A 22,394-nucleotide genomic window follows, 5' to 3' on the forward strand; every position below is an offset into this window, starting at 1 on the left:
CTTTAATAAATACCTGCTTTATTCCTTTAACTGTGCCTAGCCTCTGTTCTAGGCAGCCTCTTTAGGCATCAGGAGCTGAATCAAGCCTAACTGAGGTAAGCAGAAAGGATTGTGGAAGGACATGCAACTTAACTGGAGACACAATGGGGAAATGAAGTTGAAATCAGTGTATGTTTTTACATATATATGCAAGAGTCACACAGTCACTCATATGGCAAGAAGGCATGGATCAAAGAGGAAGAGCCTAGCATGAGATTAAAGGGGGGATAATTGCAAGCAACCAGAAAGTTTTATAATAGAGGTGATAATAATATACAGCAGAGGAAGGAAATGGTAAGGAACAGAAATGAGGATAAAATGCAAATATAAGAGATCCTTTGATCCTTCTGGCTTGCTCCTAAATAACAGAATTATTTTATCACCCACTTACTTCATTTCCCTTCCACTTTCATCTTGCTTTCCTCTGATAGCTTTCTAGTTCCCCTGCCCTGACACCATACCCACCCTGCCTCTCTCCACGTCTGGTAGCAGTGCAGTGCAGGATAGGTCTTTATTGTAAAGTGCCGGCTCTAAATACGAAACATCTTCAGTGAGGGATTGTACTTCTCATTTTGCTGCTGACTTTGGGAAGCAACAAAGCTGGCAGGGGGAGGAATGCAGAAAATGAGCACATGTAGTGAGCCAAATGGTCTAAGTTCAGCCTGAAATGCCAAAACCCCTCACCACCGTTCTGGGGGAAAACACAAATATTTAAAGAAAAAAGAACCCAAGAAAGAAGCAGCCTGGGAGTGGGATTTCACAAATATTTTTGAAAATTTCTGTTTTTTAACAAAGCTGCGGAAGTAAAAAACATTTTCCTTCCTCCTTCCTTCCCTTTTTCTGTATCCTGTTTAGTTTCATAGGTCAAGAGGTCTGTGACCAGAAGGAAGGAACCAGCCTTTTCTAAGAGGATGTCATTTAAGTCTCCAAACAGAAATCTCTGCCCTGCAGCACTGTAGAAATCCTGGTCAGCCCTGGCTGAAAACTCAGGCTAAACTTGGTTCCTGAGTCACCACTTCACTGACTTCATACCACAGGCACGACGGGAAGCAGCGGCGGTGATGCTGATAGACACCAGAGCTTAGAAGAGGGACAAATAATGAGAAGCAAAAATAATGTGCCAGTTTCTCCTCTGCGATGGCTAGAAGGTGTGTTGATGCCTAAAAAAGACTTAAAAGCATATCTGGCAGTGATTTCTGGGGGTGGCTTGCTCACTGTGCGGGGGTGGGACTTGAAAGCACAGGATCTGCAGCTAGAAGGATTTTGTGTTTGTGTTTGAGTAGCAGTTCCAGTGTGTGGTAGGATGAAGGCATCCTTGGTGTGCTCTGGTTTCAGAGGGTGCCCTGGGAAGGCCTGCTTTGTACACGGTGCTGCTTCTGCCAGTGACAAAAGAGCGAGGCTGCAGGAATAAATTTGTTCCCTCTTCTGAGGTAGGACTCAGAGCTCCCTTTTTCCTGAGCACTTGTATGGGCACTGTTGGTCAGAGCCTTGTGTGTGTGAGGGTAGGGAATGCCCTGCATCATCTGGAGAGTATGTGAGGTGTATCCCAGGGTCAGGGAAGCAGGCCTAGTGGGACAGGTATAGGTGTACCAAAATGAAAGGGTACAAATATGATAATCCTGGTCTTGTCCCAGCCCTCAGGCTCTGACAGCTCACTCCTGGCAGAGCTAGTAGTGTCTGCTTCCTGTGACCTTAAATGGGCTCACTACTGAGGGATGGTGTGAAATATATTTGGGTTCCCACTTACTGACTCACTTTCTGATCCTCTGGAGCCTAAATAGAATGAGTGATTTGAATGATGTGAGCAAGCCCTTAGAGGAGTGAATATTCAGATGCAGAGCATGTGTCACCTCCCTTGGACAGCTGTGGTGTGCAGCGTGCTGGTGGGGAATGGAACAACAGCAGAGGTATCAGAAGTGAGACAAAAGACTTGGCCTTCCACAGGTTAATTAGTCAAATGTTCTCAGCCACAAGTAGTGAGAGAGGGATGCTCCATGCCTTGGACACAGTGAGATAACTCAGTGTTAGAGATGACACAAACACAGCTCTGACCTGCAAGGATGAAGGACAAGATTCCCAGCTAAAGCTACTTGGATTTCTTAGCAAGGAATTTAGATCAACCCTTCTCACATTTAGGAACTGTTTTTACCTGATTAATTTATCATATTTAAGTAGTGGGTAAGATGTAGGATTTTGTGTGCATGAGAGTTAAACACCAAAGTTTAAAGGGGTGTGGGCTGTGTGTGCTCTGGGATGCGCTCATCGCGTTCCCATCCTGGGGCTGGAGGAGCAGCCTCTCGGTATTTCTCCGGCCTCGCCGTGCTCTTGACTTATGGCTACTATTTTTGGCGACTGCAGATTCCTTACGTACCACAGGAGGTCAGCACGGGATAAGTTTTTACTTCCACTGAATGCGTGGAAAAAATGTGTCTCGATCTCGAGACTGTGCAGTTCCCACCTGCTTCAACAAGTGTGGTGTTGCTTTGGGTATCAGTTGCATGTAATATAGCTGTAGGCTGTGCATATTTTTAGTCTCATCTTTTCTAAGAAGGGCTAGTTTATCGTTTTCCCCCCCTTTTTCTGGATGTTGTCACTATGAAAACTAATTTTGTGAAGAGCATCTCTGAAATATATATACACACACATATTATCACATGTATCTTTTATATATATATATATATACACATACTTCTTATAGTATCTAGAAGGAAAGCTAAAAAGCCTGCAAAGCTAACAGTTTGAAAGCCTGGGAAGGATGGGTAAGTTTGCTTCTAGCCAATAGCCAAAGGGGAGCGTTCATATATTGCTGAAAAATACTGAAATTAATGGTTGGTGGACTAGTGATTGTCAGAGTCAGACAAGACACTTGGAGCTGTGGCCATTGCTTGGTTAAAAACAACCTTGGTGGTTTAATCCAATCCTTGGTTCCTCCCTTTCTCACCACCCGTAACTTCTGGCTTTTTACAACTTGGGAAAAAATCCAATGAAGTCTTGTCTTGGAGCAAGACTTTACAATAGGTATCACAAGGCAAAGCTGAGACAGTGTAATAAGAAATTTACTTGTCATTTGCCTTGCATTGAAATAAATGTGTTTGAAAACTCTTCTCCTTCCCCAGAAATTATAAAAGAAAAAAAAAAAAAAAAAGAAGAGCTGTGTCTGTTCACAGTGGTATCTTCTGGGGATAAACAGGCAAAATATAATTCAGGAAGGTGCAAATTCTTTTTCCTCTCCAAAGTTAATTTTAGAACATAAATCTTAGCATAGTCTTTGCTTTTTATTTTGTAAGCCAGAAAGAGAAGTGTATCTTAGTCTTCAAACAATTTTTATAACACAAATATTTTTCTTGGCATCATAGAGATGAGTGTGTGGGAGAGGGAGAAAAAAGCTGGCAGTTTAAGCAAATAAACTGGAAAATAATATGTTCGGTTAAAGGCACCAACATAATATTATTGTTCTCTAAGTGATATTTGCATTGCTAAAAATTTGCTTCTGGTGCAGCAGATTTCCATGAGGACCTCACATCAGAAGTAATATTATAACATAATGATTCTGTAAGGCCACATTTGGAGAACAGGTCTCAAATAGCATAAAGCAGATGATGGCAGCATGCACAGTACAAAATGCACAGGTCATTGAAACAGAAATTGTTTTCTTGCAGCTAAGATTATGTGACGTCTTAATTTGAATCTAGTGAATTATTTTACTGCAAGGAATGAGGTTAGAGGAAGTTACTGATGCAGGTAGAGACTGAATCATTCTGTCTCAAAATTTTCTCTGGGAAGTACATGAGGTTGTGAAGTATTTCTGAACCAAATGCACCTAAGCTAGTCATGTCTTAGTGCAGAACTGGATCAAAAAGAGACAAAGCCTGTGCAGAAGTGGAGGGAGGGAAGCACAAGTATTGAATTTTGGTCTAAAATGGAATCCCTTTAATGTAGAAAACATGATGAGAATTCTGAAGACAGCCCATCTGTCTTCAGAAACATCAATTACAGCAGAGATTATTATCTCTTAAAGTGGCATTTAATTAGTGGAATTTAGTCTGAAATATCACTTAAACGCTTCTTTGGTAATTATACGACTTCAAATCCCTTCCTTTCCATATCTACAGGAATCAGCCATAGGATTTCCCATTCTGCTGGTCCAAGTCAGACAGCTCAAGAGTCCCTGCGGCTGTTCCAGCAGCAGCTCCACGGAGCAGTGCCGGATCTGCTGCTCGGTGCTGGGACACGCCCGGCTGCCGGGACCGGGACAGGGACCGGGACCTCTTGTTGGGCAGCAGGGTGGGGTCTTTGGGCCAGAGCCGCTCCTGGCTCAGAGAACAGGCTTGTTCACGGATTTCCTTTGCTGGAGAGGTGACCGAGTGCGCACGTCTGTGGTGGGGAGGTGCTGCTTGAAGGGAGGAAAATGCGAGCACGAGAAGGGTGATTAAACCACTCATTAAGTTTAATAGCCTTGCTATTTATATTGGACTTGGCATTGCAGCAGTAGGCAGGAACACATTAGCCAAAGGAAAATCTAAATATGACCTAACACAGCTGGAAGGGGAGTCAAGAATTTGGACAGAAATGGTATTAGTTTATACTTTTTTTTTCCCCCCAAGAAACTACTCCTTTTTTCAGGGATGCCTCTCCAGCTTGCAAGCTTCAAGCAGTAGCTTCATCAGCTTTACCAGGGCAGAGGCATATCCTGGCCAAACGATCCTTTGCTATAGGATTGCTCCTTGCTGTGCACAGGGAGGCTGCAGGCAGGAGCAGGACAGGGGAAGGCTTGCTTGCAGAATGCATCAGGAGGAGCAGCATGAGCCTGGAAGTGGGAAACCACAGTCACCAGCTAAAGGCTGAAATTCAAATTGACAGGGGCAAAACTTAGAATTCAACATCCTGTGTCTTAGCTCACAGTGTGTAAACATCAGCCCTCTGATGAAAGGCAAGGGAATCAGCCCTGTTGTTCATAACAAAGTCGATGCAAAGGTTATCACTGACTGACTCCAGCTGGTCCTTGGGTGAGGCACAGGCATTCAAGGCTGTGAAAGAATTGAGGTTCACATAAACAACTAACAAAAGTTATACACAAGGGATTTATTATATGAATAATTTGACATACTCCATGGTAGTCAGATACAAGTGCATTTAATTAATGTTTTGTGGACATCATAACAGTCGGAATATTTCAGCTGAACAGTCAGTATTTGGCTGAATTCAAGCCAGTGCAATTCATGACATAACCAGAAACAGGGAGTTACAGGTCTACAATGAGGTTAGACTAGATAGCAACAGCATATTTATTGTCACATCAAAGCATTACAAAGTATGAAAGCCCAATATTTCAACTATCTCTAAAATGGTATTTGTACAAAGCTGTTGTAGATACTTAAATGTAAGGATTTGTCACATCAGTAATGGACCATGACTTTATTTTTGGAAGTTATTTGAATATTCAAAACTATTTGGGGCAACAAGAAGAAATGTAAACATCTGACAGTCCTTTGAAGGTCCCTTCTGAGAAAATACATTGTGTGCCTCAGGAAAAGTGCATTCTAACTGGTGTATCTGCTATGGCCAGTTTGACTCACATTCACTTAGCACCAGGTATTTATCCATTTCTGCAGTAAAAAGTTAGAAAATCTTTGTATTAACTCAGAAAAGAGAAAACAAAGTCAAAAGTTTTTTTTTCTTCTTCTTTTTTAGAGGAACAACAGGTAAATTAAAAAAACCCCACCCAACATTTAAACAGTTACCTCTTATGTACAAAGGAAGCAGGAGCTAGCAAAGCGCATAGCCCCTGAACAGTCTTTATTATTTTTTTCTTCAGGTTCATGTACCTGAATATATGAGTCTATTTACAGGTGGACAGGTATCCACAGAAGTAATAATCGGAATTTTTCTATTTGGCTAAAAGTTGTATAAAAAAAGACAAAACACTGTTCAAATACTTTCCAAATATATATATATATATATTAAAAGTATTCAGTATTTCCATCAGTGCCAGAGTTGGAAGCTCTTCCTCGTTGTAAAAAGTTAACTTTGTGATAGTAAGTGACAGCAAAGGACTGACAGGGTCAGTCAGAGCTTTGATTTGAGGGACTGCAGCTGGAGCTACCCCAGGCCCACATGCAGTTGCAGATTGCAGGGAAATGGATCCACGTGTGTCTGTTGCAGTGACAGGCCACGTCCTGGCAAGGGTGACCTGCTGCTCCAGAGAGCCTCCCATTCGTGCTGGACAATCCTGTGGAACTCTCTGGGGCAGGTTCCCTTCGAAAACATCCACCCAAAAACCTTTGAAGTAATGGAAATATTCTTTATGCAAATGAGCAACTAGCATGGGTGGGCAGGTAGCTCAATAAATGGAAAAATGTAATTGCCACACTAACTCTTGTAAAGAATATAAAATTAAAGACTTGGCCCCTCAAATACAAATACAGACCGCAAAAATATTTTTAATTAACATAACCTAGATGAGTGCAAATCTCTGGATACATAAGAATATGACTGCCTTCATACTGGTATCAAATATTTAAACAGTTTGCATATAAACAAAATCTTTCTTTGTTGTTGAGTCCATGCTTGCTTTAGTCTAAAGCAAGGATATTATTACTTCTACTTTTTTGGTCTTTCTTCCTGTAGGATAAAGCATAAGAAACACACTTCATTGAGCAGACTGGGCTGATGTATATTACAGAGACAACCCAACATTTAAGTAAGAAATGTTGCATGCAGTATCTTTTTCTCATATTTAATTACACCAGCTACAAGAACATGACATCCATTTTCCGTCTTTCCTGCTCCCTTCCAACAGAAGGTGCACTAAAGCCAGGCTCTGATCCTTTGTCCCTTGCACACCCCAGCCCTGAATTCCCCCAGTGATTAGGATGAAGGGCTGAGCTCTTTGGGCTCTGCACCACCTGGGGCAGGTCTCAGCAGTGAGACCAAACCCCTGAGGAGCCATCCCTGCCTCCCACGTGCTGCAGGGCCCTGGGGAAGGGATGCTCAGAAGGAACCCGGGCTGCTGGGATGGCTGGAAAGGCTGTCCCAAGGAGGAGGATGGCATCTGCAAGCCCTGGGGCAGTGGCCTCCCTCTCCTTGGCACAGCTGGGCCCAGTGTGGCTTTAAACTCCTCCTGAGCCCGGGTGAGAGCAGCTGCTGGCCCCTCTCAGCCACCCCAGCGCCCAGGGGGCTGAGCAGAGTGCAAGAGGTGCTGGGCAGGAGAGCACTGGCAGAGGGAGCACAGACACCACCCCTCTGGCCATGCCAGGTCCTCGACTTGGCCCCAGGCCCCCAGCCCCTCTGCTCCTTGTGCTGTGCAGCTCAGTATTGCTCTGTCTGCATCTAAGGGGTTTGGAGAGCAGAAACAAGTCAGGAGACAAATATCTGCCAAAGGAGGTGGGAATCCCTTCTGCTCCTGAAGTTCAGGGGTTTCTAAGCTAGGGGAAAGGTTGAAGTGATTCAAGATACGGTATGCAGCTGTGTGAAAATGCATAGTTTGTATGTATACATTCATTTACAAAGACCAAAGGAAGGTCCTTTGCTATGTAGATTAATCACCATCTGCTTTTAACAAAAATGTGAGCTGACAAAGCTACAGGATGTCAGTTAAACACACAACCTGGGAGTTAATGGTAGCTGAATGGCATTTCCCAAATAGAGAACTAACTTTTCTTTTTGATTTTTTGAGATAATTTTTAAGTAGTTTTTCATTTGAAGTCTGTTGTTTCTCTAATCATGTGTTTTAGGATTTCAAGAGATTCCTATTCAGCTGTGGTCATCTCAGCAATGACAGACCCTGCTTTGAAGGCTGTTAAGAAGTAAAAATCCCAAAAGACAAACAAGCAAACCAACAGAACCTGGGTTTAGCTATGGTGTGTGAACTAGATCAAAACATGGTCCTTTTAAACTGCTGAAATTCTAGTTCAGTAGTAAGTAGTGCTTTTTTGCTGTTTTGGTTTTGGTCCTTTTTTTGCAATAGCTGAGCTAGTAGTAAGAAAATTCTATGAGTTTGCTCACTTTCTTTTTATTTAGTTGACACTTTGGAACTTAGCTGCTTCCTGTGAGGAATGTCTGTTGTCCTGAGCATTCCTGAACATACAACAGTAATGTAACAGGCAGGATGGGCTTAAATTGAGAAAATCTTGGTCCAAAGGATCTATTTTAATGTTTTGACTTTTTCTGAAGAAAAATTCCTTTGTCACTTGTGACACTAAAATACAGTGGTCTGCCTCTAAATGTAATTTTAACAAAGATCAGTGCTCTCTGCTAATCAATGTGTTCTATAAATATTTAATTCAGCAATGGATTGACTTTTCTCATGAGACTTTATCTTCATGTTTGTTTCATGTACTTGATTTTTCTTAGCATTTGGCTTAGATTCTTCCTTGCAATTTTTATTCAACCGTATCTATGGAAATGCAAAAAGCATTTTTGAAGCTAGAAAAAGGTAAGAATCTCATATAACCATTCACATGGAGGAGAGTAAAATCATCTAAGCATATTTTGCAATCTAAAGTCAAGAAACATTGCCTGTTGCGTAGTGAACTGGTCATTCACTGGGAAATGGAAAAGTAGATTTTTTTTTTCCATACAAACAATGAATACTAGAAGTGCAAGAGGATAAGATTTGCTCATTCTAAAATGCATTGATCAGAAACAAATTATTCATTACCTGAACTACTTGAGTAACTTGAGAAAAAAACAAACCTTCTCAATTTTTATAAAATTACTCTGTACAAAGCTGGTTTACTGCGTTGATGAAACTCAAGAGCGCGTGCTTAGCACATCACAAATTCAGTAGTCATTCTTTTAAAGTTTCAGGTGCAAGCAAATACTTCTCAGTACCTTAATTATTTTTTATCAACTTTTAGGCATTAATATGCATATTGCTAATTTTGTAAATGTTTCTAATTTAAGAAAAACAACTGTAATGTTTGGGGTGTCCTGACTTGTACTGAGAATGATTCCCAAGATATCTGTAATCCATTGGAAGTGCTCTTGGTTCAGCAGGCAGAATAGACTCATATGCTGACACAAAGATTTTAACACTTTTTTTCATATGAAATAACAGCAAAATTCTCAGAGGAATTTTTCAGGGCCCAATTCTGGGTGGCTTTGATCCAGCACTAAATCATTTTCAGTGGCAACAGACTGCAGAGGCTTTTTGGTGAGTTATGGCCAAGGTCCTCTGAATTCTTGACTTCTCCCAGCTGCTGGTGCTACAGGGGACTGTGAGAATTTGACAAAGGTCTGTATAGTGGCATTTTGTTGTGTGTTTTTAATGTTGTAAGAATGAGAGAAGCACCTGCTTCTTACAAGAAAGTTTTCTGCTATGTCTAAGTCACTGTTAGTGGAAGCCCCTTATCTAAATGTGCTGTGCCAGCCCATAGGCTGCCCCAGAGCACAGAATCAAAGCAAATTGTGAAGGAATAGCATCTGCAAATCTTCTTTTCTAAGGCTTCTTTCAAACACACATGGAAATACAGCAACCAACTGGGCCACAGAGCTGTTATTTGTGCTGCCTGACAGAGCACGACCTTGGACGGGCCTGTCACTGCTCTTGCTCCTCAGCCGAGCGCAGGCTGAGTTTCCAGACACCCTATGCTCACTGTAAAGGTTTTAAGCTTAATTTGCCCCATAACTGCAAGAGCTGAGCCATGCTGTGCAGCCTGGACAGGTGACATCAGCCCACATCAGCACAGGTTCCACTGATAAGCACAAGGCTTGCACACCACTGGCAGGGTGCTTGCCTCGCTCCAGGGACTCCCAGCGGTCCCTGGAAGGACTCAACAGCTGGATCAGGCCCATCTTTTGCAGGGAGAACTGCAGCTTGATTAAAAATGGCAAAATGATACATTTGCAGTCCAAGGGGAAACTATACTGAGGCTATTGGAGCAGCGGGTAGCTTTTACTTTTACCTATGGATGCAGAAATGAGCAGAATGTTTGGAAGCCTCTGAAAAGGAGCTGGGGTATCTGGGAGGTGGCCAGCTAAGAGCTTTTGCAAGGATGGATTTTACATGACTCCCAAGCTGTGCATGGTCTGCGCACACACACACTCAGCCTGGGAGAGGGGAGCCCAGGAATGATTCACCCTGGAGAGGAAATGAGCATCGCTGTCTCTCCCCTCTTCATGTGCCTTGTTTTCCCCACTTTTCTTTGTGTGATTTGGAATAAAGAATTTGGACAAAGTAAAAGTCAAAAAGGTCTTTATTTTTCAGCATGCTCCATAAGATTTAAAAGGATTCTGTGCTGGGGCAGAGTAGCTTTTCTTTGTTTAAAATGCTGAAACTGGCATCTACAAATTAAGACAAACTATGTACAATAGTGTGACTGCTGTAAGCTTAACACCAGAACCAGAGGGAAGATGAGTTCATTAATTCACTTAGGAATAAAAGGATTGTCTTTAGGACACTAGTTCCCAAAATCAGTGGGGATGAAGCCGGGAAAAACCAAATGGAAATACTACTGCCAGCCTGGCAGTGGCCCTGCAAGTTGGGAGAGCAGCTGTTTAAAGAGGAGAATCTGAACTCTCCTGTGGCTTCTGCTGCTGCCTTGTACCATCATGAGCTCACTGCCTGCAGAGCCCAGGGGCTCCACAGGCTGCCCACGGCACAGCAGGGGGAGAAACAGCTCCTGGGTGCTTAACTTAATCTCATTTCCAAATTTCTGTGAGCTCCTGGCATTTTAAACTTGCCTATTAAACGGTTTCACTCTTCTTTGAACTAGATTAGGCTATTTTTTAAACCCTTATCAATTAAACTAAGCAGGTTTTGCATATAAGGAAATCTACCGTCTAGAACTTTGTGAACTTCTCATTCACATTCCACTTTAAACCATGACATCCATTAATGTATTGAATTTATCAAATGGAAAATAATTTCAGAAGCTATAATATTTCTCAATGTATCATTAAAAATGTCACTGACCCAAACAGATTTATTTACTGTATTTTAGGGAACTTGCATTTTTATAAAAACATCTTAGTTTCATGGTTAATTTCAAGTTAAAACTAGATTAATAAAACCTTTATTGTTCTGTGTATAAAAATACATGGCCCAAAAAGTGAAAAATATATATAAAGTGCAATACAGAGCAAATTAAAGCTCTGTAATTTTACACTGAAGTGAAAGAGGGTTCTAAAAATAATAATTCAGAAAAAATGTTTTTTAAAAAAGAACTTGAACTTAATTTATACTCTCTGAAACAAGATTTGATAGGAAACAAAGGAAGAACAATGTATGCAGGCAAGTATTTCCCTTTTGTGACTGAAGCAACAAAAAAGGATGTGTGGATATAAATACTGCAGTCTTCTGCAAGCTGAATGTTTTAGAAATCCCTTACTCATAAAATCTGGGAAATTGGGGTTTTGGTTTCCTACAGCTGCTTACCCTCTGCTAAATTCACCCCCTTCTAGGATGGAAATACTTTTCTTACATGAGACAACATGACTAGCAAGTGATAAGAGAACATGCTTGCTGTTTCAGAGAGTTAAAGAAACCCACAGTGCAATTGATGCTGATGGTCCTCTTTCTTCAGTTACCTGATGATCCTTTCCCTCTTGCCCAGCATTCCTATAACTATTGAACTGAAGCTGTAATAAAAAGATGCTAAAACTCTGCACTAGCAAAGCAGCTGAGGATCATTCCTAGTTGTTACCACGTCTGGGTAAGAAGTATACCCTGGTAAGAATACAGCCCTCTGTAGAGATTTACAGAGGTCACGGATCCAGTAATGTTTGTCACATCCCTTAACTCCTCCAACATCTGCTTAGCAAAATCACGGCACCGCTAAGATGCAGTCTTAAGACACATTGGATGTACAATTATTGATCTAATTCCTCTCTTTTCCCCCATATATTTAGTTTCATACCAAAATCAATGCCACCAGCCATAGGTGGAACTCCTGAGTTTAATGCTGTATGTCCGAGTTCAGGTCCTCAATGAGACTCCAGACAAGACAGAGTGGGATAAAGGCAGTATTACCATGCCTGTCCCATGAAAGAGCAGGGGCACAGACCCAGCAGGCCACACCATTTTATACAGACCTACACTTACAGGACTGGATCAAGCCAGCATAACTCAGGAAACTTCTCTCTAGAAATGCCTCTGCTGAGGGTAAGAGCTTTTTCAACAGCAGCACAAGCTTATGTCACCTTAACTGGCTGTGGAACTGCAGCCTGACACAGGATGCAGAGGTCTAAATCTAAAATAATATCCCCAAACTCCATGACTGACCAAGATGATGTCTGGCTCCTTGCAAATGCAGCAGTGGATGGTGCTGTGTTAGAAATGCCGGAGGCAAGCGGTGGGACAATGTCCCCTTTAGAAAGATCTACTAATGAAACACTGACTTAGGTAGTCTAAGAGTTGGGAAAGAGCTGGAAAGAGCCTCCTTTTCCTGGGGGTCCAACTTGGTTTAGGGCTCAGTGCTGGGTTCCAGCAAATGTTTGGGGAAAACTTGGTTAAGGTTCCAGGGCTCTGTGAGGGCCCCAGGGGAGCTGCAGCACGGCTCTGGAAGGAGGGACACAACCATGTCTGATTCCAAGTCTGACAATGCTGAGACTCATTCAGTGACTTTCTGTAACTTAAAAGCTATCCCACAGTTTTATTTTAATAGCTAAAAAAGAGGTTCTTTCTCTCCAAAAGAGTGTTCTGTACTATGAACATGTCATGAATGCACATGGATAACCAACCTCCCTCAAGCTCGACACAGCAAAGGCCCCACTTGAGCCAAGGGCACAGGGACTGTGGTGGTGTGGACTCCTTTCAAACTGGGCTGGCTCTCCTGGATCCCATACTGAGAAACCCCCTTTTCCCTGGGGCTGGTATCAGTAGGGTAGATTACAGGCTGAATCCCACCAGCCTAACAGCTCTTAAATCTGTCACTAGGTAACACATCCAGAGTACTGCCACTTTGGTATTGCTAGAAACCCTTCCAAGAGCCCGGCACATGAGCAGAGGTATCCACTGTATCCATCCCTCTCACAAAGCTGAATGCACAATCAAGCCCTCAGAAAGGGAGATTCACAGTTTCACAATCCCAATCCCAGTGGAAAGCACACAGAGGAAAACCCACGTGCCTTTGTTCTACAACCATTACCTGTGTGAACAGCCCTGGTCAATGAAGTTATTCATGGGAATAACTGAACTCTCCTGAGAAAACCTGCACTGCTGTGAGGGCTCAGCTTGTTACAATGTGAGCTGCATTCTGCTCTTAATTGTGTAATAAGACTTTTAATCAGACTTGTAATTTACGAAAAAAAAAACCCCCAAAACACCAAAAATCAACCCCAGAACTTCTGTAATTGACTGCTTAAGACTAGTTTCCTCCTACTGGGATCTAATTCTGAGCAATTTTTTTCAGCTTAAGTCTGACTGACTCAAGCCCTTTTTGACTAATGTCTCTGCATTGGTACTTTGGCCCTTTGTTACAAGTCTGTCAAACAGGGAAAGAACCAGTCTCTGTGCAACAGACCTGATTATTTCTGTCTTTCAGTGAATTCTGGACTCGGAGCACAAGACAAAAACAGTAAGAGAGATAGGAAGATGATTTCTATTTCATTATTTATCAGCAAAAAAATCCCCGAACAGGGGTGAGATAGCCAAATGCACTGTACATGGCAGCCTGTATTCCATCAACCCTGCAGTGCAGATGGAGAGAAGAAATATGTGAGTGGAGCTTTAGTTTGATTGTTCAGATCTTTCTCATGACTGAACAATGAATGCTCAGTGCAATCTTTTCCTGTAATCTTCTGCTTGTATGAACTCTCTGCTTAAGCTGGAGCAGATCATGTTGCATGATCTCATTCAGACTATACAGTATCATGAAGAACTCAATTTTAGAAGTTTTTTTCAAAATGATACCATTCAAGCCAAACACTGGTAATTTAGGAATGTTTTCACCATCAGAACACACAAAAATCCCAAAACTTTGAGAAAATGCAAGCGACCAATCAAGGGAAATTTCAACTAAACTGTCTCTGTAACCAAGGGAAGTAGATTTTTTCTTTCAATAATCCCAAATTTGTTTGGCTTTGTAAAGGTGTTTTAGTTTACTTTTATCATGGAAAATAACATACCACTAGTCTATGTGATTTACAATTTCTCCCTCTTCCTTTTGTTCTTCGAAATTCCCAAATCCTGTTTCATAATGTATAATACGCAGTTACAAAATTATACCAACATTATAATTTCAGAGAGGTATTAAGATCCCAGTGCTAGAAAAGTTCATTTTCAGAGAGTGCATGCTTGCAGTGATGTACAAACACACATCACTTGTTTCCCTAATTTAGCCCTTTGTAAGTATTGCACCTGGTTAATAAGGCTACTGTCTATTTTCTTCTAAAATTTACACATAGGCAACATCATTTGTGGCTTAAAAACACAGTATTCCTAAAGTTTTTAGGTAAACTAATTTATTTCCTTGCATACTCAGAGCTCCTATGCCTCCAGTTGCCTGGAGGAGTGTTGAGTGTACAGGGTATACAGATGGAACAAGAGAAATTTATTTAATGTGACTTGCTTATCATGTATTTTTTTTCAGGGAGCTCAAGTAGGTTTCTTTGAGCTTGATGTCAAATACACACCTTTTACAAACTTAACCAATGCTTTCACATGGTGAAATGTACAGCTGAACTTGTCTCTTTCTCACCTTCCCTTCTGCAATGCAAAAAAGCATAATAAAAAATTCTATAAATTTGTCTGTTCTTCTAAAAGATAAATTGCATAAATCCAGGAAAAGGTAGATTGTCCCACAAAGTGCATATTTCAGACAAAGCTATAGGAATATCTGCTCTTGCCAAGACCTGATTTCAGAAGAGCTCAAAAATCAGTGCCAAACTTCAGGAGCACGAGGAGCCTCATCAACAAACTCCACAAGTGGAGGTAAACACGTACTCCAGTGCTCTGATGGACCTAAGCCTATGTTTTATTCTTGTAACACCAGCAGTTCTATGTCTGTGCAGCTGTACTTTGTAATTTACAGACTATGTGCTGCCCTTCCCTGAAAGATTTGTTGGCATCAATTGAAGAATTAATTACTACAGTTAAAAACTGATACTAAAAATTCTGATACCATGTAAATGCTATTTACATTTGTAGCTCTTAATACTGAGAATGCTGATTTTTATTCACTTCATTATACACATTTGGGAAGTTGCAAAACAGAGTGCCTGGACACAAGAAAAAGAATAGATAGGAAAAGATTATGGATCAAATAGGATTCTTCTGTGTAAAAATAAAGCAAAATTGAGAATTTGCAAAACTTGTGGAATTTCAAAATCCTAGACAGCCCAATTCAAAACCTTGGGTTTACTGAAGCTGATACCTTTGCAGATATGACAAAAAAATATGTGATGACATATTTTCTTTTAATTTCATGTAGAAGTAGCCCTTTGCAAAGTGCAGTACACAACTCTCCAGGATACCATGCTGACATACTGCTTTTTTGCATTTGCTTGCTGAAGTCATTTGGTAAGAAGTAATTCAATTACAGAAAAAGCATGTTTTGACCAAGCAACTTTGTAGACAAGAAGCCCTTATATTTACACTAGACCCTGGAAAGATTTACATAAATGTATAGATTTACATTAAAATTATGGTTTAAGCTAATTTTTGTATTTTTATGTATTTTTTTATTTTATTTGGAACTTCCTAAGCTACAGCACTAAGTAAGATCATGTTCATCAACTAGTGCTTCATTCTAATGTTAATAATTCAAGTAGTGACATATTGCTTTTTTCATTTTGCCTAAAATAGAAAAAAAAATCATTCTCTTAGACATCTTCCATTCAAACAAACTCGCATCCTCTGCCTTTACAGCCCTCTCACGTTCCCTGAGGAAATCTGTTTCAACTGTTTTTTTTTTTTCCTGTCTTCCAGAGACAGCTTTTTACAAACACTTTAGTAACTTTTGTTTATCTGGCTATTGCCATTAAACATCCTATATTCATTGATGCTGGGTATCACATACTATGTTAAGGACTCCAGAATCAATCCTGAATCTTTAAGAGGATTGGCAAGCAGCAAATACCATCACTCTAACTCTTTAGAATGTTCAAGCCCATGTTTAGATGTTAATTACAGAATTAAAATTAATTCTGAATTAATTAAATTAATTAAATTAATTAAAGAATTCAGATTTAATGCTGAAAGAGCATTTATATTGCTAAGTTTATTTCCCTCAAGGGTATATGAGAGATCTCACTTTCAGATTCAAATACAGAAGGAGAAAATGCTAGGTGTTAAGATGTGTCAAAAAACAGCAGAACACCAGCTTGTTACTAAATTTATCTATTCTCTTCTATTTCATCAGCTGAAAAAATTCTTGCTGTGAATGTGAGGAAACACACCAGAGCAACTTGTACTTTCTTCTGGCTGGTGCCATCAGAAACAGGCTGATTTCCCTGTTCCCAGAGTCTTTCTGCATTGCTGTTACAAATGGTCTGCGTGAAGCACAAAGAATGTGATGAGTGCTTTCTGTATTGAGGAACAAGCTCAAAAAGTTTCAAGTGGAGACACACACATCCTTAAATCCCACATTTGGACAGAACTGAGAGCATGGTCGGAGTAAAAGCACTGTGGTCCAAGACAGAAAGAGCAGTTCAAGTGGGCACTCTCAAGTGTAGGTGTACATTGGCTGTTTTCCAAGATTTTCCAGCTCCATATGGATGCAAAGAAAGGCTGCTCCCATCTAGGAGACAGAGAGTGTTTTTAAATGTTCAGCCTGATTTCTGTCCATGACTTCCTTCTAGGTATTTTCCAAAAGTGCCATAAAACTCTGCTGAACTTGTATTAGAATAAAATCTACACTATGATACCTCATACCTGCCTGGTTATGTACTAGAAAAACCTGACAAATGCAGATTAAAGCCCAAACTCCATGCTCTCAGTTCCAGTGCTACCACTCACAGGAAGATTGAATAAAATATAAGATCAAGATGAGGCTTTACAAATGTTTCCATATCAAAATATTTGTAAGAAAAGGAGCAGCACAACTTTCTCCAGCAGATGACTCTAAATTTGAACCAATAGAAGGAAGCCTCACTGGCAATCTCCAACATCTCTGCAAGAGGCTAGCAAGCCTCTAATTCCATGTCCTGCTTCCAAGATCACGTTCCAACACATTTACAGGCAGCAGAAGAAAGAAATCACTTTGCAGTGTGACACGCACAGCGATTGTCCTGGATTCTCAACAAGGCCATTTTAGCTGGTCCCAGGCCACAGCAGGCAATAGAGAACCACACCAATGTACTGGATCAGAATGAATGACAAAATGAAATTAGTGCCAAAACACCTGGGACATTGCATGGTGCTGGATCTATGGTGCAGGTTCTACAAGAGCTTTTGGCTAAAGCTTTACCTCCTGTTGTGGTGCCTATCTAGCCATTATTGTGAAAAACAAAAGGGACAAGGAATAAAGATAGCCAATGACTGCAAGGAACCTGTAGATAATTAGACAGCTAACATTCATACCAGGCTAAGGATTTGGAAAAAGTAATCTGACAGACAGGCATTCTGCTCAGCTTACTCACACAAGCAGGGCTGACCTGCAAACAGGTACATGCTAGGTGATGACTGGTATTGGTTAAAAGTGTAAACCTGCAAATTGGAACAGAAGAAATTTTACTCACTTTGCATCTTGTATATCCTGTAGCGTTTGTGCAAGGCACTAGAGAATCAGGCACATTGTTTTGTGTGGAAACCCTTTTATGACTAAGATGATCTGAGTTTTAATGTTCAATAACTTCACAGAGGAGCAGCTGGAGCACAGTCAGTATTAAAAATTGCCATTAAAATTTCCCACTTCTAAAATTATCTCGTTTTCCAAATCTTTTGGGAAATGGGGTGAATGGGGAATTGGGAAATAGCTTTGTTTTAACAATGAAACCCCTAAAGAAAAATATTTGGGATGAGTATGGTTGATCTCCACTCTGATACTGATGCTGGCAATTTCTGTTACCAATGTCAATAAAACAGATCCTTAAATTTTTATATCAGGTTCTGGTTCTTGACATAGATAAACCACCATCCAGTTCCCTGTAGCACATAGACATTGCATGATGTGTTTAAGACATTCCCTCTGACTTCTCTTGGGGGTCAGAGACAATGACCTACCTCCCACAGAGAAACCAAAAACTGGAACTGTCATCACATGTAGTGATGACAATAAATGACCTCAGCACTCAGGCTAGCTCCTCCTCAGGAGAACAAAGAAATCTGCTTATTTTGGTCAGTACAAAGTGTGAGATAAATTAGGTGTTAGGAGGACAGCGACACAGCCCAAAGCAACACAGAAACAAGAGACTGAAAAATGGACACGATTACTCCAGATTATGATCAGTACTGCCAGCAGAAGGAAGGCTCAGCTGACACTTCTGTCCTTGCTGGCTGCATGAGGATCACACAGGGGATCTCGGCAGGCGCTGAACTGCTCGTGCAACATGAGTTAACTGAGCTCAAAGCACAAAGTGACTGCAGAAGCTCTGCACGGCCTTGCCTCAGACACGGTACCTCAACAGGTGCCTACTTGTGAATCAAAATGCCACAGCCACAGGATCCAAAACTGATTTAATATAAACCACTGATTAAAGGTTGAGTAAAAATACTGGTAATTTAGCTTTGTCCTGCAGGATTTATCAATACCTTCTGACTCATCAACACCAACTTTCTCTCCAGTTTTGATGGTTTGTGGCTTTAGTCCTTTATGTAATCCATATTCAATTTGTACCAGAGGGCAATGTGGTCTGGCAACAAAACCATTCTTCTGTGCAGAAATTTATAAAGAATAATCTTATTACAATAATTCCTAAAGTGCCCTCGGGAAAGTTGCTCACAATGCCATGACATTATAGAAACAATATACAATCTGATACATTATTTTCAAGAATCCTCCAAAGCAAAAAGGAGGTGAACAACAAATATATTGGCAAATACTGTTAGTCCAATAACAGTCGAATTATGGAACACTTTATACTTTTGAAGTGCCTTTAAAATGGGAGGCAGGGAACAAATTGGCAGGAATATCTTAGGAAAGTCACAATTTTTTTGAGTTTTATCAAAGCAAGTACACCATCAGCAAGCCCAGTGTTTGAAGATGAAATGTCTATGAATTACTATGAGGTATTTAACCATGGAAATTGAAAAAATACAACATGTAAGGAAAATCCATGTATACTAAGAGGAAAGAAGATAATACAGTGTCTATGTATATCTGCTGACCTTTAGTGTCTTTTTTTTGTTGCTATTTGTAAAGAAAACAATCTTTCTCTTCCCTGTTAATTTCAGATTTTATATACACATATAAAACTATATAATATATATAGTTTTACATGTATATACACACACACATGCAAAAATACTCATATACACTCATATGTGCATATATCTCAGGGTCTTACTGGATTTCAGAGACTGTTTTTCTTTTTTTTTTGTGACTTAGAGAACACAATTGGGCAAAAAATCAAGTAATTGCATGCATGCAAGCGTATCTTGCCACTTGTGCATGTAAATTACACAATTTGTAAATAACTGCAGAAATAGCATGCTCAAATTAGGTGCCTGATTGCCCAATTAACTTGTTCACAGAAAATCAGATGATAACCTTCAGTAGCTCCTATTATAGATTCTTCTTTTCACTGCTACCCTGTGGAATCCACAGTGTATATTCCAAACAACTGCATTGTTATTTTGTGCTTTTACACAGACACAAGCAGCGCTGCACACTTAATAAAGCTATCAAGTGAACTTTGGACCAGATTTTAGAAAGTTGTTTAGATACTTAGAAGTCCTCTTATGAGAATAAGCCAGCTTAGACAATTTAAAAAAAATAGAAAAATATTTGGTCTAATTTCAATTGGTTCAAACGTTACGAAAAAAAAATAACCCAGGCATTTGTGGCCCTTCAGTCTCTATTAATAGGCAAAGTTTTGCTTCTGTGTCTTTGATTTTTTTTAAGATGTCTGGTTTTCTTTAACAGACAAGTATTATTTCACCATGTACATTCACTTCCTAGTAAATCCTTCCTTTATTTTTTGCACTGAAATAATCATTAATTAACAGTAATTTGATACAAGTGGACACAGAACACCAGGTTGCCTCATTCCAGTGTATACTTCCTAATGGACAGAGAAACTGAAATACCCAAAGCAATCCAAGCACTGCAAATAGAGAAATTCATCTATCAAAATGAGTTAAGAAATGCTCTTTTACCACAAATATGTTGCTCCTTTGCTGTTGTACTTCTTTTTCTGAGATGATGTTGTGGAAAGAGGGTATTTTCTTTTCTCTACCAATTTTTTGCATCAAATAAATCTTAGTATAAAGTAAAACTTTAAAAGAAAAAGCTGAACAAACCATTATCTTAACAACAATCTCTGAAATAAGAGAAAAGGAAGCAAAAGCAGAACTGCTGGGCTGGATCATTTCCCTGAATTAGTTATTACATATAATCCTCATGGCTGCATTTACCAGTCCTTCACAGGCCTCCTGCAGCAACAGCTGTGCTGGTCCAACTGTTCCTCCCCCCTCAGAAAGGGGAGAGTAATAAGAAAAGCTACTGGAGCCCCCTTATATCCTTGTGGGTTTCAATCAAGCATCACTGTATTTCTTCCCTCAGACTTCTCGTGACAGTATCTGCTGGTGACTTGCCATTGCTGCTTTTCTTCCTCTAGAGGATCAAAATCCAATTTGGTACTTAAATTACTTTGTTCCACTCCACTGGTCTGTGCCTCTTTTAAAAAAGTTCCAGGAGTGCTGCTTGTCCTTCTTGCAAAATCAGCTTTACTTTTCTCCTATAAACAATCAAATGAAAATCCCAACTCTTCCCCACATGCCCTTTTCAAAAATATAATCATGATCATTTGTATCAGGAGAATTATTTAGCAGTCTCCAGTCTTAGTACAGCTTTTGTTGAGAAAACTGTAGCTTATATGACTCTGAAGTGTTTATTAGAAAGCTTTCAAAAAGAGATCTTCATTTCAGGAAAAGAAAAATTGTTCAGTTTAGCAAATACAGATGTTCACAGCAGAAAGACTGAAATGGTTAAAAATGATCCTAGGGAGCAAGCAGCTCACAGAGTTAGCAAAATAATTAACATTTTCCTTTCTTTTACAGAAGAACACTAATAGCTGCTCTGGTTTCCACACTTACTGAGACAGATTTTGTTGTGTGGTCTTGGTTTTGCTTTTCTTTTTTTTCCGCTCTATTGCTCCACACAGGTTTTAATTAGTGCTTCTCCTTGGCTACAAGTGCTTCATTTAGAAATACAAAGCTCTTTAAAAAAAAACACCAACAAACAAAAAAAACCAAAGAAAAAAAAACCCACCCCAAAAAACCAAAACCCCCAACACCACATCACTGGAGGGGAAAATGGGAAGTGATCAGTGCAGCTGCAGCAATCTGCTTCTGCTGTTGTCCTCCCCCTCCCCAAATCCTCTGCATAATTTCAATCATTAGTCGATGAACCTTTGGCAGGCCTTCTTCCATCGGCAGGCAGTGCACCACATATCTCTGTTCTCCATCCCATAGACCTTCCGACACTTTTTCCCCTCCCCTCTAGGCTTCCTGTCAGAGAGAAAGGGAAGCTCGTTAACGAGATGCTTTAGTAGTTTTGCTTTTCACCCTAAGACCAGGACAGCAAACTCAATGGAGTGCAGGAGGTGGAGAACCCATGGCCTTTCAGGGGTTTGGGCTGGTTTCATTCCAGCTGGGAGCTGATGAAGTGACAGACACATGTATGGCCATGACTCCATCACTCCCAGGACCAGGCCTTCTCCTTGCCTGCCTTCCACAGCTTCTGCAGCAGCTGCTGAGCCTGCTCCTCTGCTCCTGGGATGATCCCAGGAACATACTGCCCTGACTTTAGCCAGCAACTAAACCTGGACTTAGTAAATCATACTTTAGCCACATGAAGTGCCAAGCTGTAATGGGCAGTCATAGCTGTTCCACAATACAGGCTGGGCCATGTCAGGCTGAAGTGCTGCAGAGCTGTGGTAAAATATCTGGAACAGCTCAGAGCAGCAGACCTCGACCATCAACAGGTATCAGCTATGCCAAAGCAGAGAAAAGCTACCAGCTCCTAACATTGCTGGTCCTTCCTGCAGTTTGCTCTGAGCTCATTGACTGAAAAACAACAAAGTGAGTGGGAAGTTTTAACCCTTGCTCTCACTCACAGCACATTCTTGTGTGCACCTTCTCTGTGGTCCCCAAAGCCAGCAAGGTGGGCAGCACCTGCTTTTAAAGCTGTAACAATTGTCCTGTTTTCCAACTTACAACCACACTTGAAAGATCACAAGTTTAGAAAATGATCCAAGTAACTGCTAAAATGAATTTTTTAATTCAACACACAGCAAGGCAGCAAACCTGAGGA

The 22,394-nt window shown here is 40.6% G+C and overlaps 2 protein-coding genes across 14 annotated transcripts in view; one reads left to right on the forward strand and one right to left on the reverse strand.

Annotated features, from left to right (window-relative positions):
* LOC135281355 (uncharacterized) overlaps positions 1–10,535 on the forward strand; it is a 23,885-nt gene extending 13,350 nt beyond the window's left edge. For 6 of the 13 annotated variants that reach the window (XR_010348015.1, XR_010348020.1, XR_010348019.1 and 3 more), the window contains 4 exons: positions 41–95; positions 895–1,187; positions 1,375–1,469; positions 4,152–10,535. Coding sequence is in view for 1 of the 13 variants with exons in the window: in XM_064390133.1 (XP_064246203.1) it covers positions 1,077–1,187; positions 1,375–1,469; positions 4,152–4,472 (527 nt within the window). In the remaining 12 variants the exon portion in view is untranslated. The other 7 variants (XR_010348024.1, XR_010348031.1, XR_010348022.1 and 4 more) reach the window with 5 other exon arrangements.
* ZNF704 (zinc finger protein 704) overlaps positions 5,157–22,394 on the reverse strand; it is a 102,173-nt gene continuing 84,935 nt past the window's right edge. The window contains exon 9 of the mRNA XM_064390122.1: positions 5,157–21,589. Within this exon, the coding sequence (XP_064246192.1) occupies positions 21,478–21,589 (112 nt within the window). The 3' untranslated portion in view covers positions 5,157–21,477. The remainder of the gene's footprint in view (positions 21,590–22,394) is intronic.

The sequence above is a fragment of the Passer domesticus genome, chromosome 1, assembly GCF_036417665.1.
Source record: "Passer domesticus isolate bPasDom1 chromosome 1, bPasDom1.hap1, whole genome shotgun sequence".
In the NCBI taxonomy this organism is placed as follows: Eukaryota; Metazoa; Chordata; class Aves; order Passeriformes; family Passeridae; genus Passer; species Passer domesticus.